The 13,080-nt window shown below is 47.7% G+C and overlaps 1 protein-coding gene across 2 annotated transcripts in view; it reads left to right on the top strand.

Annotated features, from left to right (window-relative positions):
* LOC144781933 (THAP domain-containing protein 5-like) overlaps nt 1-12,253 on the top strand; it is a 136,666-nt gene extending 124,413 nt beyond the window's left edge. For both annotated transcript variants that reach the window (XM_078661019.1, XM_078661020.1), the window contains exon 4: nt 11,898-12,253. In XM_078661019.1, coding sequence (XP_078517145.1) covers nt 11,898-11,969 — 72 coding nt within the window. In that variant the 3' untranslated portion in view covers nt 11,970-12,253. The remainder of the gene's footprint in view (nt 1-11,897) is intronic.
* Nucleotides 12,254-13,080: the final 827 nt, after the last annotated feature.

The following is a 13,080-nucleotide window of genomic DNA, read 5'->3' as shown; positions in this document are numbered from 1 at the left end:
CATAGTGTTAAACAATAAACCTTCTGCTGCTATTATGTTGAATGATGAAACACGTTATAATACATTTAAACCCAACTGGAAGAAATTTTCCAGTAGACCTGATGTAATAGACATACTATTAGAAACGTCACCGGAATTAATAGGAGACACCATAACAGACAATCAGAAATTCTGTGACTGGATAGGCTCAGCTGGCGATCTATTAGGACCAGCCGGTAGGAAAAAACCATCTGCCATAAAGAGCAAAGGGAACGCCCCGTGGTTCTCGCCGGCTCTGAAGCTAGAGCTGGGAGAAGTAAGAGTTCTTGAGCGGAGATGGCGTAAAGATTACGAGAGAACGGTCCGCAATATCTATAAAACAGCCACAAGGCACTACCATGCCGGGATCAAACTAGCGAAGAAAGCCCACTACCTACAGGCCATATCCACTGTGGGCTCTAGACAAAAGGAAATTTTTAAAATAGTAAGGGACTTCACAAAACCATCAGCTTTGTCACAAGAGATTCCCCCCTCACAGGACCTCTGCAATTCAATTACCGATTATTTCGACAACAAGATTGCTGATATTGTGAAGACTTTTCCTCTACCGTCTTCCTCTCCTTGCAGCTTAGAGCGGGCTGAGGGAGTTGAAACGGCGAGGGGGACTTCACGCTTTGAGTCTTTTACACCTGTCTCGCTGGAGGACACAGCTAAAGCCATCTTGGCCAGTAAATCTGGATCGCCTTTTGATCCTTGCCCACCCCTGGTCCTTCAGGCGGCGGTGGAGGTTGTTAATCCCATCATCAACGACCTCATAAACTCATCGCTAGCCACAGCGGTAATTCCACCTGAGTGGAAACTCGCAGCAGTTAAGCCCCTCCACAAAAAGACCATCGCTGATCCGTCGACCCTCTCCAACATGCGACCGATATCCCTGCTTCCCGTGGTTTTCAAATTGGTTGAAAAGTTCGTTAACAATCAACTTACGGACTATTTGGAGGTGAATAACATTCTACATCCCAACCAAGCTGGGTTTCGGTCGAAACCCTCTACCGAGTCTGCCCTCCTGTTCACGGCGGAAACCCTACGAATGGCTGTCGACCAAGGCAAGAAGGCTGTCCTAATATTATTAGACTTGTCGGCAGCCTTCGACACGGTCTCTCACAACATCTTAGTAGACCGGATGGTGGCTGCAGGAATAGGAGGGACAGTCTTGGGTTGGTTGAGAGACTTTTTGAACAACAGACGACAAATTACTGTCTTGGGCAAATTCCAGTCAGAAGCTAAGGTCATCAGCTCCGGGGTTCCTAAGGGATCGAGGTTAAGCCCGATCCTGTTTAATCTATACATGGTACCCCTGCTTGAGCTAATTGCATCGTTTAACATCAGCACAATATCATATGCAGATGACACTCAGCTAATTCTGGTACTGGATGGAGAACTGCTGGGAGCGGAGGAAAACTTGAAGAATTGCTTAACAGCCACATTTCAATGGATGACTGATAACCATCTTAAATGCAATTCCGGCAAAACGGAGATCTTGCCGTTTGGAAATCGAAATCTGTTTTCTCCAAAACAATGGTGGCCAGACGATGCTGAATCGCCCCCTGAGACTATTACATCTGCTCGGAATTTGGGCATTAAATTTGACGACCAGTTGTGCTTTAAACAGCAAGCGGTGGCCGTAGCCGGTATGTGTTTCTACACAATTAAATCCTTGAGGAAGTTCTTTGATCTCCTTCCTCTGTCAGCCAGGAAAGCAGTCGCAGTAGCCTTAATAAGCTCAAGGCTAGATTACTGTAACAGCCTGTATGCCGGAGTTAATAAGTCCGTACTCCATAGGCTGCAGATGATCCAACATGCCGCTGCCAGACTGGTGCTACGTTGGCCCCGAAAATCATCTGCGTCAGCTGCACTAAAAGCGCTACACTGGTTGTCAGTTGGTAAACGGATCCTATTCAAAATCTTGTTGATCCCATTTAGAGCCTTTCATCAGCAGGGGCCTAAATATCTGTGCAATGGCTTTAAGCGATATTATCCCACTCGCTGCCTGAGGTCTGCTAACCAGAATCTATTAACCATCCCCAGATTTAGATTGGCCACCAAGGGAGGAAAGTCTCTTTTTGTCCTGGGTTCCAGAGCTTGAAACAAGCTTCCTCCTCACCTTAGGTTATTATGTCATGAAACACAGTTCAGGAAGGCGCTAAAGACCTGGGTGTTTTCCCTTACAGATGCAGCTTGCATAGCACTGGTATAAGCGCCCCCATCGATCAGTCTCTTCCTAAACCGTTTCCATCTGGTTGAGCGCCAAGATACTCCATGGAGTGATAGATGCGCTATATAAGTGTCCCATACATTTACATTTACAATGTTTCCTCCTGTACGTCGTCCGCCTCCATCATGGCATTTTAATGTAGTATTAGCGCAGCTCAGGCGCCACCCATTTGAGCCAATTCACAGGGTGTATTTCAAATTCCTATCATGGAACGTTTCTCTTTTGCTAGCATTAACTTCATATAGAAGATTCAGTGATGTTCAAGCTTTCACCGTCAATTCACCTTTCTTATAATTCACGTCCAATTCTGTGGTGCTACTTACAAACCCATGGTTTATGCCTAAGGTGCCTTCGGATTTTCACCTGAACGAACCAGTCATCTTAAAGACGTTTTTTCCTTATCCGCAATCCCCTGCGGAGAGGGCATTACATACCCTTGACATCAGAAGATGTTTAAAATTCTATTTGCAAAGGACCTCTGCCATTCGCAAATCCGATCATCTGTTTATTGCCTATGGAAAGCTACGGCAAGGACAAGCAGTGTCTAAACAGACCATAGATAGATGGATTTCTGCAGCTATTGACTTTTGCCATCTTCAAGCTGGAAGACCTTTCAGACAATTCCAAGAGCTCACTCTTCAAGAGCTGTTTCTTCCTCGACTGCTCTTTTCGCTGGAGTTCCTCGTCCGCAAATCTGCAGAGCAGCGACTTGGTCCAGCAGACATACTTTCACCAGGCATTATTGTTTGGACGCTGCCAGCGAGGCTGATACGTCAGTGGGTCAAGCGGTTCTACGCAATCTTTTCAGATAAGATGAGCCTCTGTTTTCCCTCCTCCTCTGTACTGCTTTCCAGACGGTTATTTCATGCCTAATTTGGGTGCATTCTCATGTGATTGCATGTTTTTTCATGCATATATGAATGTTGGCATTTTATTATGTGAATGTATATACTTGCTATGTACAAAATTATGTTACAAATAGCGTCTTCCAAGCATTATTTCGGTACTGCTATATACTCTGATTCAGGCATGTGAATCTATGAAAGACACCCTAACACTGGAGAAGAACAATAGTTACTTACCTGTAATCTGTGGTTCTCCAGTATTGGTGTCTTTCATAGATTCACATGCAACCCGCCCACCTCCCCTCTGAGGCTCTTTAGGCTAGGATGTTTTTAGCTTCACTCCTGTGCGAGAATATCTGAGAGCCTGAGCCTCTGGGGAGAACATTCTGGTGGGTGCTGTCGCCTGATTGGCTGCAGTTTGGTCTATACAAAATGACTAGGATAGTCATGAGTGTGGAAGTTTTTACTCTTGTAGCTTGGGCTACTTTACTTCCTGGTTGGTTATTACCAAGTTTTTCTAAGGATATTATTGAATATTCCTGTTTCTATATACCGTGGGACTCCCACTCCGACGACGGGGAATGATTCAGGCATGTGAATCTATGAAAGACACCAATACTGGAGAATCACAGATTACAGGTAAGTAACTATTGTTCATCTTGCAGCAAATAGAATAATGTATTTGCTGATAGGAATTTGGCAGTTTGTAACAACCGTTGTGCAGCATTTCATTAAACACACCCCTGACTATCACAACACAAGCTACCTCCAAGGGCACATGGACAGTGCCATCATGGAGTTTTTTTAGGTTGGTGCAATGTGGGCTAGTTTGCAGTAAGAGAAACAGGATGTGCTGCAAAAGTAGGGAGAGTTGCCACGAGACCTATTTCCTCATTGGTTAGGAAGTGTCTAGAAATCCCCTCACCCAGTAGCTAGTACAAAAAAAACTACAAAGCTGACGCCTCACTCACAGCTACTCAAAAAACTTTCTGGACCTGTTGAAGTTCAGAAGAGCCACTATACTGCTGTCAATGACGTGTGGAGACCAGAAAGGCTGGACCTGCTCTCACTTCTACTGAGGACTGAGAAGTGAAATCAAGGGGTCAGTTGGCTCGCCCCTTTTGTATCTATAGGGACACAAAAAGCTGGGAAAAGTATTTTCCTTGAAGTGACCAGCAAACAACTGGACCTTGACTAGACCCTGTTGGTTGACTCTGCTGGAGTGAGTCCTGATCACTAAATGCTGCCCCTGAGGTTCTGGGAGCCTTATCAGTAACCCACACAAGCTTTTCCAGAGACCCTGAAAGATTGGGGCTTCCAAGATCTCCTGTGCATCACTGGGACCTCACATTAGAGGTGCCCTATTTCGATGCAAGTCTGTCAGATACAATTTCAGGCTCACCCTGATGGAGGATTTTGAGATCCATGCAGAATACTATGTCGGAAGGTAGAATCTTTGAACGGGATTAACCCGCTTGGTGTATCCGACACACACTCCATCAGAGTTGGCTGAAATCGCGTCCAGGTCTTAGTCTACTGCGCTGATAGACTTTCATCGGCACTTTGTGCTTTTTTTACGCCATTGTTAGAACTGGGGGTCTCTAGTTGGCAGGGGTAGGTACCACTGTCCAAATAGGGACCCTTGCTTCTAGTCCGGGTAAGGAGGAAACACTCTTTAGATAACCTCTGCTCACCCCCTTGGTAGCTTGGCACAAGCAGTCAGGCTTATCAAAGGCAATGTTTAAAGTATTTGTACCAAAACTCACAGTAACACAGTGAAAACACCACAAACTGACTCCACAACAGTTTAGAAAAATAAAGGTATTTCATCTAAACTACACAAGACCAAAACGACAACAATCCAACATACACTGTTCAAGAATATGGTTGCAAAAGAGTACTTAGGTTTCTTAAGGTTAGCGATAAAATTATCCACAATTGCGTCACGTTTTAGCCACAGTACCTTTGTTAGCGATAAAAAGTTCCAAGCACAGAAGCTGTAGCGGTGGAAAACAAGCGATGTGTTGCTCCTGAGACCCTGGGGAGGCGTTAGCGACAGCCCCGCTGCAGCAGCGGGCGTGTTGCGACGAATCCGGTCTGTATGGGGAGGAAGGCCACTTGTATGGATTCCAGTACGTAGGTTCTGTAGGAAGTTTTCTCCCGCCGAGGTACGATGCGATGATTCTCGGGTGTTGCGACGATCTCCGGGGCTACGATGCGCGGTCCAGCGGCAATCTTTCTCTCGCAGTTCCTCGATGCGATGGCTCTGCGAAGATTCCCGCAGCAACGTGATGCGATGACAGGCTCTGCGACGATGTTCGCAGCGGCGGAAATCTTCCCGCTAACAAAGGGTGCGACGTCTTCAGGCAGCGGCGACAGGCGCTGCGACGATCTCGGTCTTCGTAGCGGCGGGAATTTTCTCGCTCGGCCAGGATTTCGATAAATGTTCTGCAGCAAAGTCTTTAAAAGCTTGGTTTCCAGCTCCCGAACACAGGTACAACTTCCAGAGGCACCACACATGGGCCACGCACTCCAGGAAGGACAGAACTCTCTCAGTAGAGTTCAGAGAAGCTGGGGGTGAAGTCCTTTTGTTCCTGGGATTTCAAAAACAGGGAGCCAGCTCTTCTCAGGCCCTTGGAGATTCCTTCAAGCAAGGGGACACAGCACAAAGCAAAGTCCTTCCCCTCTCCTTGACAGCATAACAACAGCAGGGCAATCCAGCATCACACAGCAGGACAGTCTTCCTTCCTCAGTTTCAGCTTTCTCCTTGGCAGAGGTTCCTTCTTGAGTCCAGGATGATCTCATTTTCTGTAGTCAGGGGTCCTGTACTTATACCCCTAAAAGTCTTTGTTCCCTTTGTGCAGGAGGGCTTTGAGCCCGGTCTGAACCTGTTCTGGGTGTTCCTTGAGCACTTTGTTTTCCTGGCCTCTCCCTTCCTTTCAGAGAAAGGGGCAGGGTCGTCAGCCACCCAGCAGGAGGTGGAGCCAGCATTGTGGAGGGAAAGCACAGCCCTGGAGCACTTTGTTGACATGATTCCTTCTCTCCTTTCACAGTGCAGGGCAGAGACATCAGACACACCGCAGGGGGTGGAGCCAGCACTGTGGGGGGGGCGGGCACAGTGCTATTCAGGTCCCAAGTGCAACTCCTCCCTCCCATCTAGATGCAAATCTCTCTATTGACCCCTGGGACGGACTCATTCTGTCTCCTGGAATCCCCCAGCCCTGTCACTCACAAACCAGACAGTCAATTCACAAACCAGCCAAGGCACACAGAAAGGTCAGACAAGAGAACAGCTACTTTCTAAAAGTGCTGTTCTCAAACAAAGGACTTAAAAACCACCTTTCCTAAAAGATGTGTTATTAAAATCTGAGTTCAGGGATACCAGACGTTTATGTCCTATCTTGCTCCTATGGGAAGATATGCTGGTAGCCACTGTAGCCAGCATTCCCCATGATAGCCTATGGGCAAGATAGCCTTACAATAGTGAAAACGAAAACGGCTGTAATTCACTACCAGAGCATGGCACCTGCACCAGTACATGCTCTACCTTTCACATACACTGCACCCTGCCCGGGGGGTACCTTGGGTCTTCTATGGGGTGACCAATGTGCACAGTAAGGGAAGGGTTAGGCCTGGTCAGTGGGGACACTGACCAGGAGGACATGGCAGTTCACAGACTGCACACAGGCACTGCGGTGGCAGGCCTGAGACACCATTTTAGGGCTACTCATGTGGGTGGCACAACCAGTGCTGCAAGCCCCCTAGTAGCATTTGTATCACCAGCCCTGGCACACTCAGTGCACTTTACTAGGGATTTCTGGGGGATACAAATATGCCAATCATGGATAACCAATAACCATAACAAGTTACACAGAGAGCATATGCACTTTAGCACTGATCAGCAGTGGTAAAGCGCGCAGAGTCCTATTGCCAACAGCCACGGATGAGGAAAAATAAGGGAGGAAGAAGCAAAAAGTTTGGGGATAACCCTGCAAAAAGGACCATTTCCAACAACCATTGTCACTTAAATCTTTAAAAAGTAATTTCTACTGTTCCACTTATTTTTTTTTCCATTTACTGTCATTTCTTTGCTAAGGTTTACTCTATTTTTCTTTTATGGTTTGGGTTTTTTTTTGTTTGATGTTTTGACTTTTTTACTGTTTTAATACTGCATAAATACTTTACGTATTACCCTATGTTAAGCCAGTTTGCTTTGTGACTCACTCGACGCTTGCCAGCTGAGTGGTCGCTCCCTCTGACTGTGGTATCCCTGATTAGCGCTTCCTGCTTACATCTGTGTCATTTCAATCGCCTGCTGTGCGCTTTGGCTGTGGTATCGTTGATTAGCGCTTCTTGCTTAAAACTGTATAATTTCAATTGCCTGCTGTACGCTTTGGCTGTGGTATAGTTAATTAGCGCTTATAGCTTAAAACTGTGTCATTTCTATTGCCTGCCGTGCGCTTTGTGCTCCGCTTTGATTGTTGCACTGCTCTGATTCCCAACGCGACTTTCCGACCTGTAAATTGTATTCCCCCCAAGCGCCCTCCATTTTGTTGTTGTTGTGCTCCTACCTAGCCCGCCCCGCCTCCCAGCTGAGACGCCCTCCCACAGACTACTTCAGCGCTCCGTTACCTTGAAACGCTGTGACTCACTCGACGCTTGCCAGCTGAGTGGTCGCTCCCTCTGACTGTGGTATCCCTGATTAGCGCTTCCTGCTTACATCTGTGTCATTTCAATCGCCTGCTGTGCGCTTTGGCTGTGGTATCGTTGATTAGCGCTTCTTGCTTAAAACTGTATAATTTCAATTGCCTGCTGTACGCTTTGGCTGTGGTATAGTTAATTAGCGCTTATAGCTTAAAACTGTGTCATTTCTATTGCCTGCCGTGCGCTTTGTGCTCCGCTTTGATTGTTGCACTGCTCTGATTCCCAACGCGACTTTCCGACCTGTAAATTGTATTCCCCCCAAGCGCCCTCCATTTTGTTGTTATTGTGCTCCTACCTAGCCCGCCCCGCCTCCCAGCTGAGACGCCCTCGCCCCTCCCCCCCACTATCCATATATGACAGTAGCTCCCACGCGCAGCGTCCACGCGCAGCGTCCGCGCCCAATCCGCGCCGAAGGTGCGCCAAAGGTAAGCCCGTCTACGCCCGTCCGCGCCCGGACCGCGTCCAGCGCCAGTCCCCCTGCCCCTCGCGCTGCCCAGCCCCCCCGCGTTACCTACGATGCCGCCACCCTCCTAGCCCTTAACCCCGGTCGCGCCCCCACCTGCGTCCAAGCCGCTCCTGGACGCACCCATGGACCGTTCTCCTGCCTCTCCTGCAAATTTAGCGGCACCGACAACATCTCCGCTGCGACCACAACACAGATTCCCGACCCCAACCACCTAGAATGCATCCTTCTCAACACCCGCTCGGTCCACAGGCACGCCATTGACCTTTGGAACCTACTAGACACCATCTCTCCTGACGTCGCCTTCCTAACGGAAACATGGATGAACGCTTCCTCCGCCCCTGACATCGCCATCGCTATCCCTGATGACTATAAGATCACACGCAAGGACCGCACCGACCATACAGGAGGAGGAATCGCTATCGTCCATAAAAAATCAATCCGCATCTCAACCAGCTCTGACGCTAACCTCGCTAACTCCGAACACCTTCACTTCCAGATCCACATCGACCCCAAAACCACACTCCGAGGCACCCTCCTCTACAGACCACCAGGACCCCGCGCAAAATTCAGTGAAGACATCACGGACTTCATCACCCCACACGCGCTCCCCTCCAAAAACTACATCCTTCTGGGAGACCTCAACTTCCACCTTGAAAAGATCAACGACCGCAACACCGCCACCCTCTTGGACAACCTCGCCAACCTCGGACTTAAACAACTGGTCACTTCCCCCACCCACATCGCAGGTCACACACTTGACCCCATCTTCACCTCCAGCAACCATGTCTCCTTCAGCCACACTACGAATCTCCTCTGGACTGACCACAGCTGCGTTCACTTCACCTACAACAAGCCGAAACCCATCATCCACCTCCAACCAACTCTACAAAGAAACTGGAACAAAATCACCACGGAGCAAATCTCCACATCGCTCCTTCAAACCTCCCCAGCCCTCTCTTCTAACGCCAACGAAGCCGCCTCCAACCTCACCCTTTGGTTATCCAACACCGCCGACACCTTAGCACCACTGAAAAAACGTCAACACAAACTTGGCATCAAGAAGGCCTCATGGTTCAACGATGACCTCAAGAAGTCCAAGAAACTGTGCCGCTCCCTTGAAAAGGCCTGGAAAAAAGACCCATCCACCAGCACCAAGGACGCCTTCAAAAGCGCCATCCGTACTCACCACCAACTAATCCGAAAAGCCAAGAAAACAGCATTCAAGGATCGACTTGACAACAACGCCCACAACAGCAAGGAACTTTTCAACATCGTCAAGGAATTTTCCAACCCCTCGGCCAACTCCAACGACATCACCCCCTCTCAAACCCTCTGCGACTCCCTAGCCTCTTTTTTCCACAACAAGATTGCTGACATCCACAACAGCTTTGACAAACAACCCGGAAGCCAACCCACCCTACCACCAGCTGACCATCTTCCCCTCGTTAACACCCTTAACGCCTGGAACCCAATCTCCACGGAGGACACCATACGCCTGATGAATTCCATCCACTCTGGATCCCCCACAGACCCATGCCCTCACCACATCTTCAACAAAGCAGACTCCATCATAGCTCCGCACCTCCGAGACGTCATCAACTGCTCCTTCAACTCCGCTACCTTCCCAGAAGACTGGAAACACGCTGAACTCACCGCCCTTCTGAAAAAACCAACAGCAGACCCCACCGAACTCAAAAACTACCGCCCCATCTCGCTTCTTCCATTCCCGGCCAAAGTCATCGAGAAAGCTGTCAACAACCAGCTCGCCGCCTTCCTCGAAGCCAACAAATCACTCGACCCCTCACAATCTGGCTTCCGAGCCAAACACAGCACTGAGACCGCCCTCATCGCAGCAACAGACGACATTCGAACTCTACTGGACAATGGAGACACAGTCGCCCTCATCCTCCTCGACCTCTCTGCAGCCTTCGACACAGTCTGCCACAGCACCCTTTTACAACGCCTCAAACATCGGAATCCAAGGAAAGGCACTGGAATGGATCACCTCGTTCCTCACCGGAAGAACCCAGAGAGTCCGCCTCCCACCATTCAAGTCCGAGGCCTCTGAAATCATCTGCGGCGTACCACAAGGATCCTCACTCAGTCCCACCCTCTTCAACGTATACATGAGCCCCCTCGCGGCCATCGCCCGCCAACACAACCTCAACATCATCTCTTACGCGGATGACACTCAACTGATCCTATCTCTCACCAAGGACCCCAGCACCGCCAAAACTAACCTACACGAAGGAATGAAAGAAGTCGCCGAATGGATGAAACAAAGCCGTCTGAAACTGAACTCAGACAAAACAGAAGTCCTCATCTTAGGCAAATCCCCCTCTGCATGGGACGACTCCTGGTGGCCGGAAGCCCTCGGAAATGCACCCATCCCGACAGACCACGCACGGAACCTTGGCGTCATCCTGGATTCTTCACTCTCAATGAACAGACAAGTCAGCGCCGTATCCTCTTCCTGCTTTAACATTCTTCGCATGCTCAGAAAAACATTTCGCTGGATCCCCTCCGAAACAAGGAAAACAGTCACCCACGCTCTAGTCACGAGCCGACTGGACTACGGAAACACCCTCTACGCAGGTACCACCGCTAAACTCCAGAAGAAACTACAACGAATCCAAAACGCCTCAGCCAGGCTCATATTAGACATCCCACGCAACGAACACATCTCTGGTCACCTTAAAGACCTCCACTGGCTACCCGTCAATAAGAGGATTACTTTCCGTCTGCTTACCCACGCACACAAATCACTCTACGACATCGGACCAGATTGCCTCAACTCTCGACTGTCCTTCTACACCCCCTCCCGCCAACTTCGCTCTTCCAGCCTAGCCTTCGCCACTGTACCTCGCATCAACAAGACCACCATGGGAGGCAGATCCTTCTCATACCTGGCTGCCAAAACATGGAACTCACTCCCCGCTTACCTTCGCCTCACCCAGAATCACCTAGCGTTCAGAAAGCAGCTTAAAACGTGGATATTTGACAAATAATCCTCCTCCCCTTCCTAAGCGCCTTGAAACCCTCTGGGTATGTAGTGCGCTATATAAATTTTATGACTTGACTTGACTTGACTTGTGTCATAGCTACCTGGTCGTTGAGCTCAGGTTCGTCTAATCACTTTTGAGGTTCACCTTCACAGGTTAATGTTATGTTTCCCTGATGTGTGCAGCCACCCACTCTAAATAATCTGCTTCTTTACAGTGGCCACCTGGTTAAAAAAGAATATTGATAAAACCAATCGGTCTTGGCCTATCCATCCATGGTGTTGCAGAGCAGATTTGACAGTGTAATACAGTACAAATAGAGCAATATCAGTCTATCTTTGATTAATCTTTCTATGTTTCATGTGTAATCCATGCTTTAAATTTATTATCTGTGCTTAAAACCATTGTGTGATATGTTAAGTTAGACTTAATATTAAAATTCAGCTACAGAAACATACATTTGATGATTAAAAGCCTAGAAAGAATAATATAATTCCCTACAAGAGAGTATTTTGTTGTGCTTTGTTCGAGGTATCTATAAGTTGTCATGTATGTGGAACGCAGCATTTAGCTTATCAGAGTTCCTGTAAAACGTGTGATGATGACTGACTGCTTTGCTGTTGCAGGCATGTTTACAGTCCAACATGGAAGTTCCTGAAACGGGGGGGTACTGTCGCCATCCTCTGTCAGAACAATGAAAACAGATTGGTCTATGCTGTGCAGCAGCAGGAATCAGATGTGAAGACATAATCCACCTGGAAGACAACCCAACGGATGAAGCTAACTCACTATCTCTGATCACATGTTAAATATTGCACTTAAATGTTACTGACAAAATTAATTCAGGGAGGAGCATGCTTTTGCTCTGCTAAGTGTTGGTAACGGATCTTTAAGACATTCACTACAGTATAAAATACCTATGGTGTTATGGCACTTTATTGCTAGTTTCGTTTCTCTACCTAATATATTTTTGTTCGCAAAATCTGTGTCTTGTGTTTTTCATTTTTAGTTCATACATTGGAGTTGCTTGAAACTAAAGCTAAACAATTGCCGGGATATTTTAACCGATTCAGTACCACATTTTTATTTATCTATTTTATTTATAAAGTTTTACATAGCGCGAACATGACCCAAACAGGTATCAGAGCGCTTCACAGAAGATCAAAGACAGCAGAGAGGGAGACAAGTAAGTCAAACAACAATCTGAAAGTGCAGGATAAACGAGTAAACAGGAGTACCTAAATATCAGAACAACACATAAGCACTATACATGAGCATGACCATACGAGGAGGAGGGAGCATCAGAGCATGGCCTCACGGGGCAGTAGGTACATTACAAGTTCAGAGAGTATGCATAAGTAGTGCTTTCACTTCTTTTTTGAAAGAGGACGTTTTTAGTTGATTTATAGTGAACTAATACTTCCAACCAGGCCTCAAGATCAGGGCCATGGAATAGAGAAGCATTCACCTCAGAGGAAACCCCCTGTATCTATAAGGTAGTGCTTGCTCCTAAATAATACATCAAGGACTCACTTGATATCTTGAACAGGAGGAATATCCTTTGCGTATTTAAACATGTAGCATCCCTTGAACAAACTTTTTTCAGTTGATCTGGAATGGGTCAGATTCTTGAAACTCCATGGGGACACCCACGGGGTCTCGACCCTAGTGAGATTTTGCCAACAGCATCTTCAAATTGCAGTACTAGGAGAATCGCAACAGCTAGCACATTGGGGCATAGATGCTCAGCCCCCGGCAGATGAAATAACTGCACGTCCTTACTTCCATCAATTGGGAGAAAGGGGCCCT

This window comes from Lissotriton helveticus, chromosome 9 (assembly GCF_964261635.1).
Source record: "Lissotriton helveticus chromosome 9, aLisHel1.1, whole genome shotgun sequence".
Lineage (NCBI taxonomy): Eukaryota > Metazoa > Chordata > Amphibia > Caudata > Salamandridae > Lissotriton > Lissotriton helveticus.
This window is presented reverse-complemented; position numbering and strand designations above follow the sequence as displayed.